The sequence below is a fragment of the Macadamia integrifolia genome, chromosome 3 (genome assembly GCF_013358625.1).
Source record: "Macadamia integrifolia cultivar HAES 741 chromosome 3, SCU_Mint_v3, whole genome shotgun sequence".
Lineage (NCBI taxonomy): Eukaryota > Viridiplantae > Streptophyta > Magnoliopsida > Proteales > Proteaceae > Macadamia > Macadamia integrifolia.
The window spans coordinates 1,344,899-1,362,808 of NC_056559.1; the positions used below are offsets into that span (position 1 = coordinate 1,344,899).

General features: G+C 38.4%; 4 protein-coding genes across 5 annotated transcripts in view; 2 read left to right on the forward strand and 2 right to left on the reverse strand.

Moving 5' to 3' along the window:
* The window catches only part of LOC122072843 (kinesin-like protein KIN-14R), a 6,790-nt gene extending 1,562 nt beyond the window's left edge, over positions 1-5,228 (forward strand). The window contains exons 4-19 of the mRNA XM_042637270.1: positions 173-243; positions 344-527; positions 874-983; positions 1,091-1,190; positions 1,271-1,357; positions 1,473-1,649; positions 1,735-2,008; positions 2,161-2,322; positions 2,422-2,637; positions 2,721-2,758; positions 2,947-3,110; positions 3,242-3,493; positions 3,584-3,649; positions 3,828-3,902; positions 3,990-4,058; positions 4,217-5,228. Coding sequence (XP_042493204.1) covers positions 173-243; positions 344-527; positions 874-983; positions 1,091-1,190; positions 1,271-1,357; positions 1,473-1,649; positions 1,735-2,008; positions 2,161-2,322; positions 2,422-2,637; positions 2,721-2,758; positions 2,947-3,110; positions 3,242-3,493; positions 3,584-3,649; positions 3,828-3,902; positions 3,990-4,058; positions 4,217-4,822 — 2,651 coding nt within the window. The 3' untranslated portion in view covers positions 4,823-5,228. The remainder of the gene's footprint in view (positions 1-172; positions 244-343; positions 528-873; positions 984-1,090; positions 1,191-1,270; positions 1,358-1,472; positions 1,650-1,734; positions 2,009-2,160; positions 2,323-2,421; positions 2,638-2,720; positions 2,759-2,946; positions 3,111-3,241; positions 3,494-3,583; positions 3,650-3,827; positions 3,903-3,989; positions 4,059-4,216) is intronic.
* Positions 5,229-7,382: 2,154 nt separating this feature from the next.
* On the forward strand, positions 7,383-7,958 carry LOC122073676 (B3 domain-containing protein At2g33720-like). Its single transcript, XM_042638306.1, has one exon. It carries the CDS (start codon positions 7,383-7,385, stop codon positions 7,956-7,958), a length of 576 nt encoding a protein of 191 aa, XP_042494240.1.
* A 462-nt stretch (positions 7,959-8,420) lies between these two features.
* LOC122072729 (dof zinc finger protein DOF5.7-like) lies at positions 8,421-9,630 on the reverse strand. The gene has a single exon (XM_042637123.1). The coding sequence runs from the start codon at positions 9,456-9,458 to the stop codon at positions 8,577-8,579; it is 882 nt and encodes a 293-aa protein (XP_042493057.1). The 5' UTR covers positions 9,459-9,630; the 3' UTR covers positions 8,421-8,576.
* A 2,553-nt stretch (positions 9,631-12,183) lies between these two features.
* LOC122073869 (E3 ubiquitin-protein ligase UPL2-like) overlaps positions 12,184-17,910 on the reverse strand; it is a 16,605-nt gene continuing 10,878 nt past the window's right edge. For both annotated transcript variants that reach the window (XM_042638544.1, XM_042638543.1), the window contains exons 8-17: positions 17,637-17,844; positions 17,205-17,476; positions 16,805-17,097; positions 14,532-15,651; positions 14,312-14,458; positions 13,791-13,871; positions 13,487-13,712; positions 13,219-13,358; positions 12,626-12,732; positions 12,184-12,536 (exon numbers count right to left, since the gene is read on the reverse strand). In XM_042638544.1, the coding sequence (XP_042494478.1) occupies positions 12,434-12,536; positions 12,626-12,732; positions 13,219-13,358; positions 13,487-13,712; positions 13,791-13,871; positions 14,312-14,458; positions 14,532-15,651; positions 16,805-17,097; positions 17,205-17,476; positions 17,637-17,844 (2,697 nt within the window). In that variant the 3' untranslated portion in view covers positions 12,184-12,433. The remainder of the gene's footprint in view (positions 12,537-12,625; positions 12,733-13,218; positions 13,359-13,486; positions 13,713-13,790; positions 13,872-14,311; positions 14,459-14,531; positions 15,652-16,804; positions 17,098-17,204; positions 17,477-17,636; positions 17,845-17,910) is intronic.

A 17,910-nucleotide genomic window follows, 5' to 3' on the forward strand; every position in this document is an offset into this window, starting at 1 on the left:
AAAATGATCGTTCTTTTCTGAGTGAAATAAAAAGTTCTAGTTATTGAAATTATAATTATCTGAATAAAGGTCTAAGAGTGACAGTAACGATCAATATTATATCCAATTTATGATTCAGGCATATTCCAACAGTTTTAAGACTTAATTCAGCTTTGCTGCAAAATGTGTGCAGCTACCCAGGTGAAATCTGATCACCTTATTTGTAAATACTGTGCTGCTGAGATAGAAGTTCCTTCAGATCAGGTCAGTGGACTAGATACACTTGATGCAGATTTGAAGTTTCTGAAATGTCTTTATTTATCCTATCTATTTTTATGGATTGACAATAGTTGTGGTTTTGCAGAAGAAACTTATGCGGATGAAATTTACAGCCAAGTATGAGAAAAAGATAGAAGAATTGACTACCCAGTGCAAGCTGAAGACAGATGAGTGCCACGAGGCTTGGATGTCTCTGACAGCTGAAAATGTGCGGCTAGAGAAGGTTATGATGGAACTTGACAATAAGGTCTTCCAAATTCACTCCCAAGGTCAGTAGTTTCCCTCAAACCAATGTTCATTTTTCAGGTAGAACATAAAGATGGCTTCACAGTGTATCACACCATCTGAAAAGATTTCATTAGCCAAATGGTCGACCTAAATGGTTGCCATAACAATATATTATTTGATTACAACTATGTTTTGGGTTGACCAGCCAAAAAAATATGAAACCTTAAGTGTATAATCTTATCCTGATAAGTTACTATCATTCTAGTTCTTACCATGTTATCTCCTTTTAAGACTCATTGATCAAAAACAAATTTGATGGTCTACCAACTGGCAAGTAAGATTTTTCTATTCTGAAATCTCCTCATTGTGTACTTTCTACAATTCTAGATCAAGCTATGGAAAAGCAAGGGACAGAACTGAGGGATATCTGTAGTAGATATGACCATGATAAGAAGTTCTGGATTGCTGCTGTTAATGATTTAGAAGAAAAATTTAAGGTAAGGCAGTTCTTTGAAGAATGCATGAAGAAGTTTCTCTCTTATGGACATATTTTTAGACTGGTTTGGAACTCAGTTTTGATGACAACATATTAAATTCATTGCAGACTCTGAAACAGGAGCATTCTAAACTCTCTCATGAAGCTCATGAGTGTGCTGATTCAATTCCAGAATTGAATAAAATGGTCTTTGCAGTACAGGCTTTGGGTAAGTGGGATTCTTGTTTTACTGGGAAATTGGTATTGGAACTTCAACATCTCATGAGTCTAAATTGAATTTCTTCACAGTTGCACAGTGTGAGGATCTTAAAGTGAAGTATAGTGAAGAGCAGATAAAGAGGAAAAAACTCTTCAATCAAATCCAGGAAGCAAAAGGTTTGTTTTTTATTCAATTTTGACTATCTTTATGTGATTAATGGGCTTTCCTGCTTCATTTCCTGATTGAGAATCGAGATGACTCTTTACTTTTTTTGTGTCTATTATATTTCAGGGAATATCAGGGTTTTCTGTCGATGCCGTCCACTAAGTAAGGGGGAAGTTTCTGCAGGGTACGCAACAATTGTAGACTTTAATGCAGCCAAGGATGGAGAATTAGGGATTTTGAATGGTGGTACAATGAAAAAGACCTTCAAATTTGACAGAGTTTATACACCAAAGGATGATCAAGGTATTAGCATCTCTTGATTAGTTAGTGGGTCTAAACAGATCGTTGAAGTTCTTGCAATTAATTATGTTTTCTTTGGCCATTACAGCTGCTGTGTTTGAGGATGCCTCATCCTTGGTGATATCAGTGTTAGATGGATATAATGTCTGCATATTTGCATATGGGCAAACGGGGACAGGAAAGACTTTTACGATGGAGGGTACAGAGCAGAACCGGGGAGTCAATTATAGGACTCTGGATCAGTTGTTCAAAATCATGAAGGATAGGAGTGAGACTTTTAAATACAATATATCAGTTAGTGCGCTTGAAGTCTACAATGAGCAGATCAGGGACTTGCTTGCCACATCACCAGCATCCAAAAAGTAAGAACAAGATTAAATTGTTAGGTTCTAGGTGCAATTATTTAGGAAGCCTTGACTTGGTATCTTGTGTTTAAGGTGTATGAGCGACTAAAGTATGACATTTTTTTTCTGGGTGATGGCTATTGAGATTTTTGTTGACGCTGTGCTTTTAGGTTGGAGATACGGCAAGCTTCCGAAGGGGTTCATCATGTTCCAGGAATTGTTGAAGCCAAAGTTGAGAACATAAAAGAGGTCTGGGATGTTCTACAGGCTGGAAGTAATGCTAGGGCTGTTGGATCCAACAACGTGAATGAGCATAGCAGCCGGTCTCATTGGTCTGTGCCATGCAAACTCTTTGCTCATTTTGATTAGTTATGAAGCATTGCTTCTTTTTCTTTTTCTTTTTTTAACTTTTTTTTCTTAGCTCTCTTCAGCATGCTTTCTATAATGGTAAAAGCGAAGAATCTGTTAAATGGAGAGTGCACAAAGAGCAAACTTTGGCTTGTGGACTTAGCAGGCAGTGAGAGGCTTGCAAAAACTGAAGTGCAAGGTGAGCGGCTCAAGGAAGCTCAGAATATCAATAGATCACTTTCGGCCCTTGGGGATGTCATATCTGCTCTAGCAAGCAAAAGCAGTCATATTCCATATAGGTCTACCTTTATCTTAACTCATATGCCAGACTAATCCAAACCTTGCCATCGTAGTACTGATTAGGTTCTTGGGACTTATGCAGGAATTCCAAATTGACACATTTGCTCCAAGATTCATTAGGTAAAGGACTAACTGTTTTGGATTTAGATTTTGTATCAGCTTAATAAAATATTTTATTTTTTTTTCCTTTTAGTGAATTGAAGTCTGTTCTACATGACATCGATACTTAAAAATGGTTGTGCATTCAAGTCTAATCTTTCATCAACTATTTAAAGTATGCTGTTGTATCATTGGCTTATGAATTACAGGGGGTGAATCCAAAACTCTGATGTTTGTGCAAATAAGCCCTTCAGAACACGACTTAGGTGAGACATTAAGTTCATTGAACTTTGCAACTCGGGTTCGAGGAATTGAGTTGGGTCCTGTAAAGAAGCAGATTGACATTAGTGAGCTTCAAAAGATGAAAACATTGGTACGTGTCTCTCTGGTTTAAATATGATGTCCTTTCAATTAATATGTTCTCCTTTTCCCTTTAAGATATACTTTTTCTTACATTGATGAGCCAAGTGCAGAGTTACCTATTCTTTCTAATTTTCCTTGAAGCTTGAAAAAGCACAGCTGGAGTCTAGATCAAAAGATGATTCCTTACGGAAGCTGGAGGATAACATTCAAAACTCTGAAAATAAGGCTAGAAGCAAAGATCAGCTTTGCAAAAATCAACAGGAAAAAGTAAAAGAACTTGAAAGCCAGCTTGAGTTGAAGATAGAGTTACACAGACAGCTGGAGAAGCAATGTCGGCATCTTGCAGAGAAATTGAAGGGAAGTGAAGAAACTTGCATGACCCTTCAACAAAAGGTTGCTCTTTGAAAGAATTTTTTTGAGTTTCCTTTGTTCTTACAGGAAATGGACAGTTATGTGATATTTGAATTCTTTGATGCTTCTAAGGTTAAGGAGCTTGAAAACAAGTTGAAAGAGAGACAGCAAATGGAGTCTATCACTTTTCAACACAAGGTTGCTGCAACAGAGTACAACTTTTCCATTTGAATAAAAAATCAAAGACAAAGGAAAATGCTAGTGTAACATTGTATTAGCATTCGTCTCCTAGCTAACCTATCCTTAAAAATGAAATACAAGAAAAGACGACAAACATAAAGATTGCTAATTAGTAAAATTTTCTGTGTTTACACAGGTCAAAGATCTTGAAGAGAAGCTGAAAGACAGAGAACTTCAGTCTGTATCAGATTCTATCACCCTTCAGCAAAAGGTTGTTGCAACTAAAGTAGGCAGTTGTACTTTGACCGGCGAAAGGGATTCTACAAAGTATTAATTTTTGTTCTCTCATGTAACCCAGGTCAAGGAACTGGAGAGCAGGCTGAAAGAGCAAGAACAAAACTCAGAGTCCAAATTCCTTAAGCAGAAGGTGAAGGTCCTTTCTATCAACTTTCATTCTGATTAAGGGCTTTCTATAAGAATGTGCCTAAGAGATGGGACTCTTGCCAATGAAAACTGAAATGGGAAGTGCATTATCAAGGGGGGATTTCATGGACATGCTAACTTCAGCTTTGAATATTATGGCAGGTTAAGAAGCTTGAAGACAAACTAAGAGAGCGAGAACAAAAGGATTCTATGCTACTATTGAATCCAACAGGGAAGTCAGGAGTAGCTACCCCAACTGAAGGAAAGGCCCAGTCCAGGGAGGAATCCATGAGTGAAATTGATCCCCAGATTCTAAGGAGCTCAAGTTCAATCAATCGCCCAATGAATCATGGTTCTGTTTTGCTACGTGGGACTGAACCCCTCCATGAGATTAAGAGGAAAAGAGATATCCAAAGTGGTGAGGTGGAGAACAATTCTTCACTTGTAAAGAAGAGCTCAAGTTCAATCAATCGCCCAATGAATCAAGGTTCTGTTTTGCTACGTGGGACTGAACCCCACCATGAGATTAAAAGGAAAAGAGATACCCAAAGTGGTGAGGTGGAGAACAATTCCTCACTTGTAAAGAAGAGGGTGCGAACTGAGCTTGGGAAAGTTAGGCAAATTGACCCAGTTAAACCGTTGACGAGAGTTACAAGACCAACCAAACCAGTTAATACTGCTCCAAAGATTTTTCCTCGTGGCAGAATCAGCAGAGATCAGGTCCAAGGAATCAAGGAGAGAGATAAGACTAGGGGATGGTCAAGATAGTGAAAGACGTGAAAACTAGTGAAGCCAGGCCTGTCTTGGATGTATCCATACCATCCTTCCTCTCTTCTTCTCCCCCCTCCTACTTAAACACAAGCAAAAGTCCTTGTAAGCAAATGTTCTCACTGTTGAATGGAGGAGAATCATAGCAGTTACTGGAAATGTATTCCATGACACAAACAGATATTGATCTTGAGCCCAATTTTTCTGGGTTGAGAAGGGTTGAAATGTTAGCAATATAATCTTTGATGCATGCATATAAATTATGCTGAAGCAGAAACATTAGTGTACAAACGTTCTCACCATCTAATCGGAAGTTAATATGGTGACAGTAGCTCAAATTTGAAAATTCAGGATCAAGGATTTGTTAATGAATGAACTAAAATATGGTGATAAACCAATTTCTCTATTCGTCATTGTATTACTACTAGTCTCATCTTCCTTTTTGAAACAGTGGAGCATAAGGAGATTGATTGATTTATTGAACTTTGTTGCTTTAAGAACTGAAATTCCAAAGAAATGCAAATCGACTTGATACAGGTTTGTCTTTATTTTCAGTCATTGACTTGTTTGAGAAGGAAGATTTGGAAAAGTATGTTTCATTTTATTTTTATATGATTTGCTGCTTCTAAATTACTAAGCTAATCTTTGAATGGTGCTTGATTGTGGTTCCCGTGTGACTGAGCATTCATGGACTGGTTTGTTTGCTATGACAGGACTAGCGAGAATGGCTGTTTATTTTGAACTAGAGTACTATTTGTGATATAAATGCTAATTTCATAAAATCATTGGAATTTAATTTGGTTAAATAGGTTTTGGATGATATCCTTTTATATATAGTTGAGACTGTCAACAGCCCTTCTTTCATATCCTTGGTAAGTATATGGATATAATAATCATGGAACAGGGTTCACTTTCAAATAAGCATTTGATGTGTAATTTAAATGGATGGTGCATCACACAAAATGCATTCTCTCTTATGTTTGTTACAAGTTTAATGGTTTGTTAATTTAAACCGAAAATAAATGTAACTATTATACTTGTTACAAAATATAGTAGTTTGTTTGATTGCATACATATCCTTTCCCTAAGAAAAAAAATAATAATGAAGATGAAAGATAAAAACTAATTAAAAGAAGAGAGAAATTAAGTAGAGTCCAAAATGTGAATCAAACATTCCCGTACAAGGACTTGATATGGACTCTGGACTCGAGTTTTTCTTGCAGAATCTTGGTTTCCAAATCTGAAGATCCAATTTTACGGTTTCTGAGACCCATTTGGGCCGGCTCTGACCGATTCTAATTTTCATAACACTGACCGGTCTAAATTCAAGAAAAAAATGACAGGTCCGATGTATCCAAGTAACATCTTGTTCTTACTTGACAACCTAACTTGATCTCCGTTATGGAAGGCTCAACAAGATTTGGACACCGATGGTTAGGATTTCTATTGGATCGTTATCGGTAGAAGTCAATCCAATACCGATACACTGGTACTACGACTCAATGGTAAAAACAGAATTAAAAATTATTAAAATAAATACCAGTATATAAGGAGAGAAAAAAAAAACCGTAACACCTGTCACATGAAACTGTTCAATTCCTTGTATAACCGTGACTGTTGTATTGTATTGTTGTCTAAACCTGTCCCAAGTATGACTCCTCCCATGAAATTGAAACTTTGAAGTAGAGCCCAAGCTTTTCATCCTTAGCCAACAACAAAAAATACCTAGCCCAACAGGCAAACCCCGGAAAAAAATCATCTGCAATTTCGATCTCGTACAATTCCATGAAATATCACCTTCAGCGGGTGACACGTGTATTGATACCAATGCAATGGTCCAGATCTGATTTAAAGGACTCTTCACTAATTTAAGGTTTTATTAGTTGTACCAGATCTGGACCATTGTATTGGTATCAATACACGTGTCACCCCCTGAAGGTGGTATTTCATGGAATTCCATCAGCAAACCCCGGAAAAAATTCGTCTGCAATTTCGATCTCGTACAATTCCATGAAATATCACCTTCAACGGGTGACACGTGTATTGATACCAATGCAATGGTCCAGATCTGATTTAAAGGATTTTTCACTAATTTAAGGTTTTATTAGTTGTACCAGATCTGGACCATTGTATTGGTATCAATACACGTGTCACCCCCTGAAGGTGGTATTTCATGGAATTGTACGAGATTGGAATTGCAGACGATTTCAACCCAGCAAACCCCTTGAATGCAAAGAATTAATCATTCCTCCTCGCTTGTCTTGCTTGCGGAAAAAAATCGTCTGCAATTCCGATCTCGTACAATTCTGTGAAATACCACCTTAAGGGGTGACACGTGTATTGATACCAATGCAATGGTCCATATCTGGTTCAACTAATAAAACCTTAAATGAGTGAAGAGTCATTTAAATCAGATCTGGATCATTGCATTGGTATCAACACACGTGTCACCCCCTGAAGGTGGTATTTTACGGAATTGTACGAGATCGGAATTGCAACGATTTCAACCCCCTTGCTTGCTTCTTCTTCTTCTTCTTCTTTATATTTAAGAAATCCAAAAATGGAACCCACTTGGTATAATCACTTCATCCTCACAAAAACGAAGGAAACCAACCTGTTAAAGGAACGAAAAGATATGCTGCAAGCGTTTAAGTTTTGCAAACGTGAACTGGTGATGATCAAGTCTGGTAAACCTAAATATCTTCACTGCTTTCTCCCTACCAAAGAGGAAGAAGAAGAATTTGCAAAGAAACCAGTTGCTGAGATAATGGTCCCCAACGATGGATGGACGATCAAGAAGGTTCTGACGGGTAGCGATGTAGGGCACTTGTCGAGATTATTGTTGGGGAAACATGTGGTGGAGAAATTTATATTCCCTTATTGGGATCAGACCATAGCCCAAGCAGTCGAGCATTCTCGATTTCGCCATGAAGTGAATGTGATAGACATAGACACCATGGGTGAACACAAGTTGTTCTTCTTCAGGTGGGCTTGCAAAGGCTCTTATATCTTGCAAGGAAACTGGTCTTCTCAGTTCGTGAATCGTAGGAAATTGAAGAATGATGATATGATCGGAATGTTTTGGGATATTTCTTCTTCTTCTTTAGTTTTTTCTGTCCTTTCTCGTTCTTCTTAGTTAGTTCATTATGTCCTCTAATACAGTAATTAGAGGACAGATGAAGTCAAACCTTTTTCCTCTCTCTCCCTCTCTCTCTCTCTCTCTCATGGTAATTAGTTTCAGTGTAATACTCTAATATGCATGATTTGTTGTCTACGTAAAATTAAAGGTGGTTGTTTTGTGACACTGATTCATCCTATTCAATCAACATCAACGGTCTTGAATCCATGATTAACAGATTCGAATATCCCAATGACAAATTTCTTCCTCAGGAAGTTCAGATTCGCACCTTCAACTGTGTGTATCACTTGAAAGGCACTAAAGAATATAAAGAGAGATCGCAGGAACTATAGTTTACATTTTGCCTTTTTATTGCAAGTTTTACCATACAAAACTAGCATAGATATCATTCTCCCATGAGGCTTTGTAAGAACTTTTTAACAAAAACCCATAAAGAAAAGAAGAACAAGAAGACATGGATTAACAAAGAAAGATACATCAACAAATTAGTACAAAAAAGCTCACCATTTCCTCCACCTTCTTGAAACCAAGAGCCAAGAGAAAACAAGAAAAGAATATCATCTGAGATGGGTTTCCTTAGCTTTCTTCTTTTATGATCTCTCTCTCTCTCTCTCTCTAGGGTAATGCATTATATTGATGCAAATCCGTCCATGCTAGAATCCCATTCCAGTTGCTTTCGTTGCTGCCACTGTTGTTGGTGATGGTAGTGGAGGTTGGAGTGTAAGAGTTCTCATAGAACCACTCTGTTGTTGTGGCACCACTACTGATACAGCTTTTCGTGTTCATGGGATTATTATTATTAACTGCAAAAACCTCTTCTTTTGAGATCCCTTGTGCCGGTAAGATCTGGTTTTCAAGAACAACAGGTAGAGCCGAGAGTGAATCACCTCCTCCTCCTCCTCCCCCTCCTCCTTCTCCTCCTCCATCTCCATCTTTATGTGATCTTGTCTCTCCACCAAAAAGCATAGCCAATCTCTGCTGCTGCAACTTCCAGTGCAAATCTTGATTTATATAACTCAAAGACTCGATTGAAGAAGTCATAAAGGATCCAGAAGCTGGCATAGCAGCAGCCGTGGATGATGATAAGTCTTTCCCAAAGGAAGAAGGAAATTTAGAGAAAGGTAGTCCACCTCTACCTCCATCACTTATACCACCACCAAGTTGTAGAAACTGATCCATAGTTGGAGAAAGTCCAAATCTCAATTCACCAAAGTGAGATGATGGTATGGAGGAGGAGGAGGAGGAGGAGTAGTCCTTTGAAGTGGAGGACTTAGTAGTGGTCCTAATCTTGTTCTTGCGAGAAGCACCGCCGATAGGAACGTTACGAAGAGCACCTCCTTTGGTCCAATACCTTCTACATGTCTTGCAGAAGTGGCGTGGCTGTGTAAGGCTGTAATTATTGTAATAGCAGAACTTGGTGTTGGTTGAATTGCATCGAGGGCATTTCATGGCTTCCACCGGTGGCCTTATCTTATCGTCACAGGTGACTGGCTTCATCGGAATATAGTTGGGTGTTTGGGGAGGAGATGAAGAAGGGAAGGGGAGAGAGGAAGGCAGAGAGAGAAGGGAAATGAGCTGTGGAATTAGGATTTCCTGTGGAAGAAGGAAAAAAGAGGGTATTGAATTTAATGGGTGTCATGCATGCGGATGAGAGGTAAAAGTTTGTTGATGGGTGTGCCTGTGATCTCCATCAAAGAGGGACACTTAGAAATGGAAAAAATTTATTTGCTGGAGAGATTTGTCTAGCTCTTATAGAACAAATAAAGATTATGAGAGCGACGAGAGAGAAAGAGAGAGTTCACAAAAAAAATAAAAAATAAAAATAATAAAAAAAAGAAGAGAGAGAGAGAGAGAGAGAGAGAGAGAGAGAGAGAGAGAGGGGGGGAGGACCTCACTAGAAGACACTTGAGAGAGAAATGTTTTAACTTTGTAGTATTTATGTAAGAGAGAGAGAGAGAGGGGCTTAGATTATTTGGTCTTGGCAGCATGAGAGACCAAGTTATAACAGAACAAATAGGCGCCTAAATGAACAGTGTTTGATACTTTGATTAACAAAAACAGAATTGAATTTATTTATTGATGGGTCGGTTTGGTTTGGTTTGGTTTTGATGGATTGAATCAGTTTTAGTTTATTACTGGCCAATCCAAAACAAAATCGTTAAGGAAGTTTTTTGTTTCAATTTGATCCTTTTTTTATTGTTTCAGTTGCAACATGAATGGTTTTTTTCCTTCTGAGTTTTGTGATGGTAGCAGAATCTGACCGGTCATGATCCATTGGATCAACCCAATTTGAAGGAGTATATATATGTACTATTGTCTTGTTATGTAAACATTGTGAGATTTGGGGTTTTTTCGTTTATGGGTTTTAGTATTTTTACCGCGAGTTTGGGTGTTCTTGAGAGATCTCCATTGTAATCTTTTTCCAATATAGTGATTCACCTTCAACCGCATGGCCTGCGTCATACTAGAATTGAATAAGAATCATTCAACTTTTACTAAAAACTCAGTAAAAAACACTAAACACCCTGTATGAGTAACTCCAAGAAAGTAAGAGGAGTTCAAATTGAGATCATGTGATCCCTTGCCAACTCCCCTTGGGGTTAATTAGTCCTTAACTAATGGATGGAATAACACTATGATACATGAATTAATGGGGATACATGGCATGAATGTAATGGCTTCCAATGAGTACAAGATGGTCAGATGGTCAGTGAGAACAGACAAGAGAGGCAAAAGCAATTGAGAGAGAGAGAGAGGACTTTGGGAAAGTACTGTTCAGAGAAGGAACAGCGGCAGTACTAGTGCAGCAGTAGTAGGGCTGCTAAAGGCCAGCGGCTTTGTCTATTCTTCCCCTCTGTTACGTCCCTTTTAACAGATACAACCCCATCCTCTCGTCCTCCACCCTTCATGAACTCAACCCTAAAGTACAGAAAAATTGGTGGAAATTTCAGGGAAAAACAAAACCAATAAAATATCATACAAATAAGATAAAAGGAATTTTCAGGAATTTTCACGTGTGCAAAGCATAGGGAAACCATTATGAGGGAAGTGGTTGTAGGAGTAAGTTTGAACTAGGGCAAGAGTGTATTATGGAAAATTATTCAAATGAGGGATATTTAGGACATTTCTTAAGGGGTACTACAGTAATTTGGATGGGGACGTGCAATTTTGATTTTGTATTAGAATCATGTGGATCATGAAACGTAGAACGGTCATGAAAACCTAGAGCAAGAGATCACTGCTGGTCATGTGGGTCGTACACCATAAGGCCATTGAGAGTGCACACAGGGGCATTACTATGAGTTGGATTTTTTATTTCACAAAGGGTGAAGTGATAATTTTGCAGGACCCTGTATCTGTGCACAGAGGCCATGCGACTAAGCAGATTTTTTTTCTTATCAAAAGAGTGGTGGGTTTAGGCCCTAACTGAGAAGTACTTTGAACAATGAGTGATAGTTAAAAGAGTCCTGAGACTTACCAGTAGTGGATGAGCTGTGTGGAGTTGGTGCAATTCACAAGGTCGGCGGATTGGGTAACTAACAACTACAAGGGAGGAATAGGGATCAGAGTTTGTGGCTTTCTGGCTATTACCAAACTCACCAACTGGTCTTCTCAAGCATATCTAATCCGTGAAATGAAGCCCACTTGGAAGTTTCGAAGATTGGAATTAAGATGGAACCGAAGCAGACTATATGGTTTAAGAATCCATCAATTATGGTGCTTGGACACCACAAGATGATCACGTGTCCACCTTCTCTCTCCAAATCTCAATCTGTCTTTTTCTCTGTCGTAACTAATGGATCGGCCAGCATGGGTTAGATTGGATCGATATCAGCCTTCATCGATACATTGGTAAGGTATAAACATAAAATGGAAATATTTATTATAAAGTATAACACTAAGGGATTAGTGCAATTGACTTAGAAGGAACACGGTACTCTACCTCAAGAAACAAGATCTCGTGATTAAACCTTCACCGCTGCACCTGACTTCTTGGGACCATCGTACAAAAATTTCCATTTTGGACCGACCAAATCTTGTATAAGCGGCAAAGATAAATCAGTCAAATATAGTCTGATCCACGGTAATCCACTTTATGCTCATGCAGTCATGCCTAACCACGAGGTGGTGCTTTTTGTCAAACATTTAACTGTTACATCTATAACTACCCATTCCCCTATTAACCATATTAACTCGAACTTATATGTAAGGAAGATATATATGGCAGGAAACATATCAAGAGGCGAGGTGGTACATTGGCCTATGAAAAACTGCCAGAAACATTGCCACAGTAATTAGTAATTACACAAGAAAAAAAAAATCACTGTACAATTAATTAACAATTTTATCAGCTCTAACTCTCTTTCCCCACCCACCTCCCAAAATTTCCATTTCTCCTCTTTCTTTCCTCTTAATTCTCTTCTGTGTAAACACAACATTATCTACAAGGCTTATCTGATGCCCACAAGTTCTCAACCAAACCCAAACCCTTCGTTGGCTTCGTGGATTGCTAGAAGCAGTCTCTCCTCTAGATGTTGTTTAGATGGATACTCCGGTAGGTCTAACTGGTTGAAACTGCAATGACCATGGAAGATAACAAGGATAAGTCATCATAAGTAGACTATCTACACATATTTTGTGACAAAAATTTGGTAGAGGGATACCATGTATGAGCAGAAGGCAAGTGGTCAGGGCTCCCATAAGCTTTATGAATTTGAAATCTTTGCGAGCCTGAAATTCCTTGAAGTGCACTGAAACCTTCTAATGGCACCTGGAAGGATTTGTACAACTCAGCACGTTAACCTTATCTCACTATTCTTCAAAGAATAATACTCGTGAACTGAATCATTAATAGCAAGAGAATTCAGAAGTGAAACAGCGAAACCGGTTTTGGAATACTCGTTGAAGTCAGGAAACAGGAAGCTTATTAAAAGAGAAGGAAAAAAAGAAAAGGGCATAGGGGGAATGCTTGGAAGAGCTCACAAAATAACACAGCACAAGAACAAAACGATAGAATTTTTCCGGCCCAACTATATATCTCATCAATACCCTTATTGCACTCAATCTTGATAATTAAAATAGAAAATCCATCACCCAAACAGTATCATGCCAGCAGTTGCTTACTGAAAATACAGAGTAGAGAAATTATATGCATTAAGGGCAAGATATACTGTGGAACCACCTTCATAGGACTTCTCTTGCTAGAACAGTAGCATTTATAAAACCTGGTACAGGGTAGGGTTTGTACACAAAATACCTTTGAGGTGCCAGACACGAACTGTAGAAGACGAGCCTTATCCTCCTTGCTGAAACCTTGAACCACCTCCCAAAACCATTGAATAACAGGAGATGCAGCACTGTATCCAGAATACTCGGTATTTGCTCTTAGGTCATCCACTGAAAGAAAATGAAAATAAGAATAGCCCTCATTAGCTCAAGGATATTCATGGAGAGGATAATCCTCAAAAATGACATTTCATCCAGCATTAGTAATGAAATTGGTCAAATCGACGAAGGGAACTTACAATCAATATCTGGAAGCCCACTTATCAACAATTCCAGTTCTTTATCATTAAAGATTGATACCAAATCCCGAGGTATCAGCTCATTGAAACCTTCCAAAAATGCATTTATTTGAGGACGAATAGCTGTTGTCAACCGATGTTCAGCAACTAGACCAACATACTCATGCTTATTCTCCTCAGTAACTCGAATATTCCGGCCACCGGGGATCAGCTCATAGTCAGTGACCTGAAATTTCTTAAGATTCAGTTTGACTACAAAGTATTATACCATTAAGAAATTTCAAAGACAGGTAGAAGCTATTACCTCTGCCCTTTCATACAATATCAATTTCTCCTCATCAGCATCCATGCTGAAGGTAAGGTCTAAAACATCACTTGTATCATTCTGCAAAAGTTTAAAAGCAGACCATTAAGTCCGCATTGAGCAAAGATATACCTCTGCACAGAAATGTAATTACATATATAAATACAAGCACACCCCACACATTTATATAAATGGAAGATCTTTTAAGGTGACAGATAGATGGGGCACCATCCATATCCACTGGTCAAATAAAAAATTCAGAGCCAAATTCAATCTTATTTCCCCCACCCCATGCGGCAGCATTAATCTTTGTATTTTTTTATAAGAATTTTTTTCTTTTTATTTTCAGACACCTATTTGTTTACAAAAATTAAAGAATATTCAAAGCTATATCTCCCACAACATCTCCAATTCCATTTGGTCTGAAACTAAACACATGAGCCGAAGACTCAATACCCTAACTTCACAAAAATTTCTGGGAGTGAAATGGACATCCAGAATGTGCAAGAGATGCAACAAACCTCAAGCATCCACTTTAGGTTTCTGAAGTAATCAGGATCTATAGCCTCGATGTCATGATATGTAACTTTAACCCCCAGGATATGCTTGTAGAAAGATCGAGTGAAATGGACATCCAGAAGTTGACTATCAAACAGTGCTTTTCCAACCTGCAAAGCAATGATGTAAGGGTAAAGCATATATTCAAGTAATAAAAATGGCAATAGAAGAAAAGGCACACACCACTCGCCCGACAAACTTGAAATATGAGAGATGCTCCGTTTGGTAGACAGAGTTAGGATTTGGCTGAAATGTTGATTCGTTGCCCACTGTCGTAAAAAGTAGTGCTCCCTTGTCAAATATAACCCTGGACAACAACTGATACCATTCCCTTGTTAGTCCACCAGCATCAATACCTTCCTCCCCTTGAAAATGAACAGTTAACCTCCCCTTCAAGTCTTGAGCAGAACGCATGCGCAGTTGATTATATGAATCTTCAAGAATGTATGCTCTTCTCACTGATATTCTCAAAGGACTATGATGATGATCATGCTGATGCTTTATCTTAGATCGGAAGTGAGCACGTTTATTATCAAAATCAATAAAGCGCGGAACCTTCAGCATGAGAGAGAACTTCTCGAGCAACCCAGGGTTCTGCCTGATGAAAGCATTTAATAGCTTCCTATGCTTTTCTGAGAACTTGAAGAAAGCAGTGTTCTTTTCATCAACTTTTGCAATAGAGCCTGAAGGAGTCTTCTGTTGGGCAGCAGATGAGGTAGCATCTTCAACATCAGAAGTCACAGCAATGCTGAGATCATGACCAGTACCAGGATGTGCAGGATGTAGCTTCTCACAGGTCACAAAGAAAGATTCTATATATGGCAAGATGTTCTGGGCACCCGCTGGAAGTGGAGGCATTACACCAGCAGTTGGGGATGTGACTGTTCTAGATGATGTGGACAAATCAGTCACCGAATCTGAATAACTCTCTATTTTGTTTATGCAAGTGCTCAACTCCAGCCACAATGGCTCCAAGGCAGCATTAATTTCCCATACTTGAGAGAGAGCATCACTGTGCCCCCTTTCAGAGGGAGATTGTTGATCCTTCTCTTTCTCATGTAGGTATGAAACAAGAGAACGCAATGCTTGGAGAACCCTCAGGATTGCAGTCCCACTAGTAGAAGTTGTACTCAGAAGTGCTTTTTCTGCTTCTCCAAATATATGCAACTCATCCATTGCAGATCTACTTAATTGTTTGACAGAATCAGCTAGCTCGGTAATAAATAGATGACAGTGAGATGGAGCAATAGCCACCAACTTCCTCAATACCTCAGCAACAAGAACATAAGCATTATCTGACAAGCTGTGCAGAAAAAATTGTCAATCTAACCATTAAACTTGCAATTTAAAACTCAAGAGAAACAGCACCGATGTAACAATGGCAAACAATTAATGCAACATAAGAAAGTAGAGCCATCAAATGTCTGCCAAAATATGTATGCATGGACTGTACCAGAACAAGTGAAACATGCTAATTCAGTCAAAAAAAGAAGAAACAGACCAAAATCAAATCACTTCAGCTTTAACCTTCCTCTGAAGTCCACCACTAATAACAACCCCCACCCCACCCCACACCCCACACCCCTGGGGGAGGAGGATGCACCAATGTTACAACAGTATAAAGCCGCAAACATGAAAAACGTGGTTCAAGGAAATAAAACTACTATATCTAATTATATGCACAAGCAGAACCCCTAATAGAAATTGTTTCCAATGATAATTCAACTCCAAGACCCAACAAAGATAAAGTGATAAAAAAGCAGAAGGTACAAATAACTATAAAACCTATTAAAAATGTGTGCCTCATGTATACCTGAACTGTTTGTGGTACAATGACCTAGTGACCAGATTGTCAATTTGGTAAACCGTAACGGAATCCCTAGAGTGCAAATTATAAAATAATAATAATAAAGAATAAATTAATTGAAAAAAAAAAAACCCAGTTTTGGAGCATTGGAGAGAGAGAAATTGAAGGCATCCAACGATTTAGATAAGATTATACAACCATTCATCATTCAATCCTTAAGTTTACTTTCTGAAATGAATGCACTGCTTCTTCCATTGTTCAAGGTAATGCTGTAACAGTGATAATTTTAAATTCCAACTATGAATAGAGGAGGTAAGCAGAGGAACAAATACAAAATAACAACAAAACACACTCCAATAAAGCTACCCAATAAATTCCAAACAGGGCAAGTGGATTTTTTGCTGGGTACAGCCATGATTTCACCCACATCATATTCCAATAGAGTTATCTTTTTCTTTTGGGAGTTAAGGAAATTCCAATAAAGTTATCAACACGTTAAAGTCAAATTATTTACAGCCAATCTTACCAAGCTAAAAAGAATGAAGTTAAAAAAGATAAACCAACTACTGTGACAATATAAAATCTAAATATATGAAAGGTCTAGCTCATTAGTAAAAAAAGAATAAAGGTCTATCTAAGTAGCGCATACCCCTCCCGTGCAAGCAAAGAGCATAGAAGTCTAAGTTCTGCTTGTGGTAGGCTGAGTAGTACAGCTTGAGTATCACGTTCATTATTTGTACCAGAAGCTGAGGGTTTGAGGCATTCATCAATCTTGGATGACTTGACATCACCAACAGAAGAAGCACCACCACTGTCAACATTTATCGCAGCATTTTGCATCTGAGAACCAGATGTTGGCTCCACTGGTGATATCCCAGACTTATTGGATAAGCTGGAGTTGTTTTCAGCATTATCAATGACTATGTCCAAAAGATTTAGCAACTGAAACAGAAAATAATAGATGTCAACTCATTAATATTTGAAACAAAATTCAGGAACTCAAAAAATAAATGAATAAATAAAAAACAAAAACAAAAAGTGAGCATTACCTGTTCAAGATGGGCAATGCTTCTCAAATAAAGAGGTTGATTCAAGAGGCATAGAAGAAAGACAATGGAGACATCTCCCTTCTGATTTTGCTTGCTTCCAGTTTCTTCCTCAACCATCACAGCTTTTCCATGTGCCCGATCAGAGCTCTCTGACTCGGTAACCTGTGGCTGTGGAAGCTCAAGCTGAAGCAAAAGCTTTGCAACAGAAGGATGGTTCCGCGCTAAGTATGTCAGAGTTTCCAGAATGCGCCGAGACAACAGGGGAGGGACACCTACAGAGCAAAAGCAAGGGAAAATTATTAGTGCATCGGTTTCTGTAGCCAGATGTCCCTGTGCTTGTTAAAGCCCATACTGATATGTCTAATATAGGATCATATTATAAATTATTCATGTAAAATGGAAAAGGCATAGAGGGCCAAAGTAAAGACTTACCATCCAAATATTGTGGTCGAGAATACATAACATTAGTCTGGCAAGCATAAAGGCGATATGATGGCTCTCCAGCACTGTTCAAATGATCGACAGTCCGCCGCATATCGAGCATCAGCATATCCATCAGAATTTGCACCAGAGTGGTCCTTGTCTCATGGTGAGCACACAGATTCAGGAGAAGCCTCTGTAACTGGCCCTTATACAGTGGCTGCATAAATATAAATGTTTATTTATCATAGATTCAGAATTATGTGCTTTGCTTTTTTTTTTTTTT

Excerpts from the sequence above, each read along its gene's own strand:
- LOC122072729 (XM_042637123.1), bottom strand. The coding sequence starts at position 9,458 with ATGAAGCCAGTCACCTGTGACGATAAGATAAGGCCACCGGTGGAAGCC.
- LOC122073676 (XM_042638306.1), top strand. The coding sequence starts at position 7,383 with ATGGAACCCACTTGGTATAATCACTTCATCCTCACAAAAACGAAGGAA.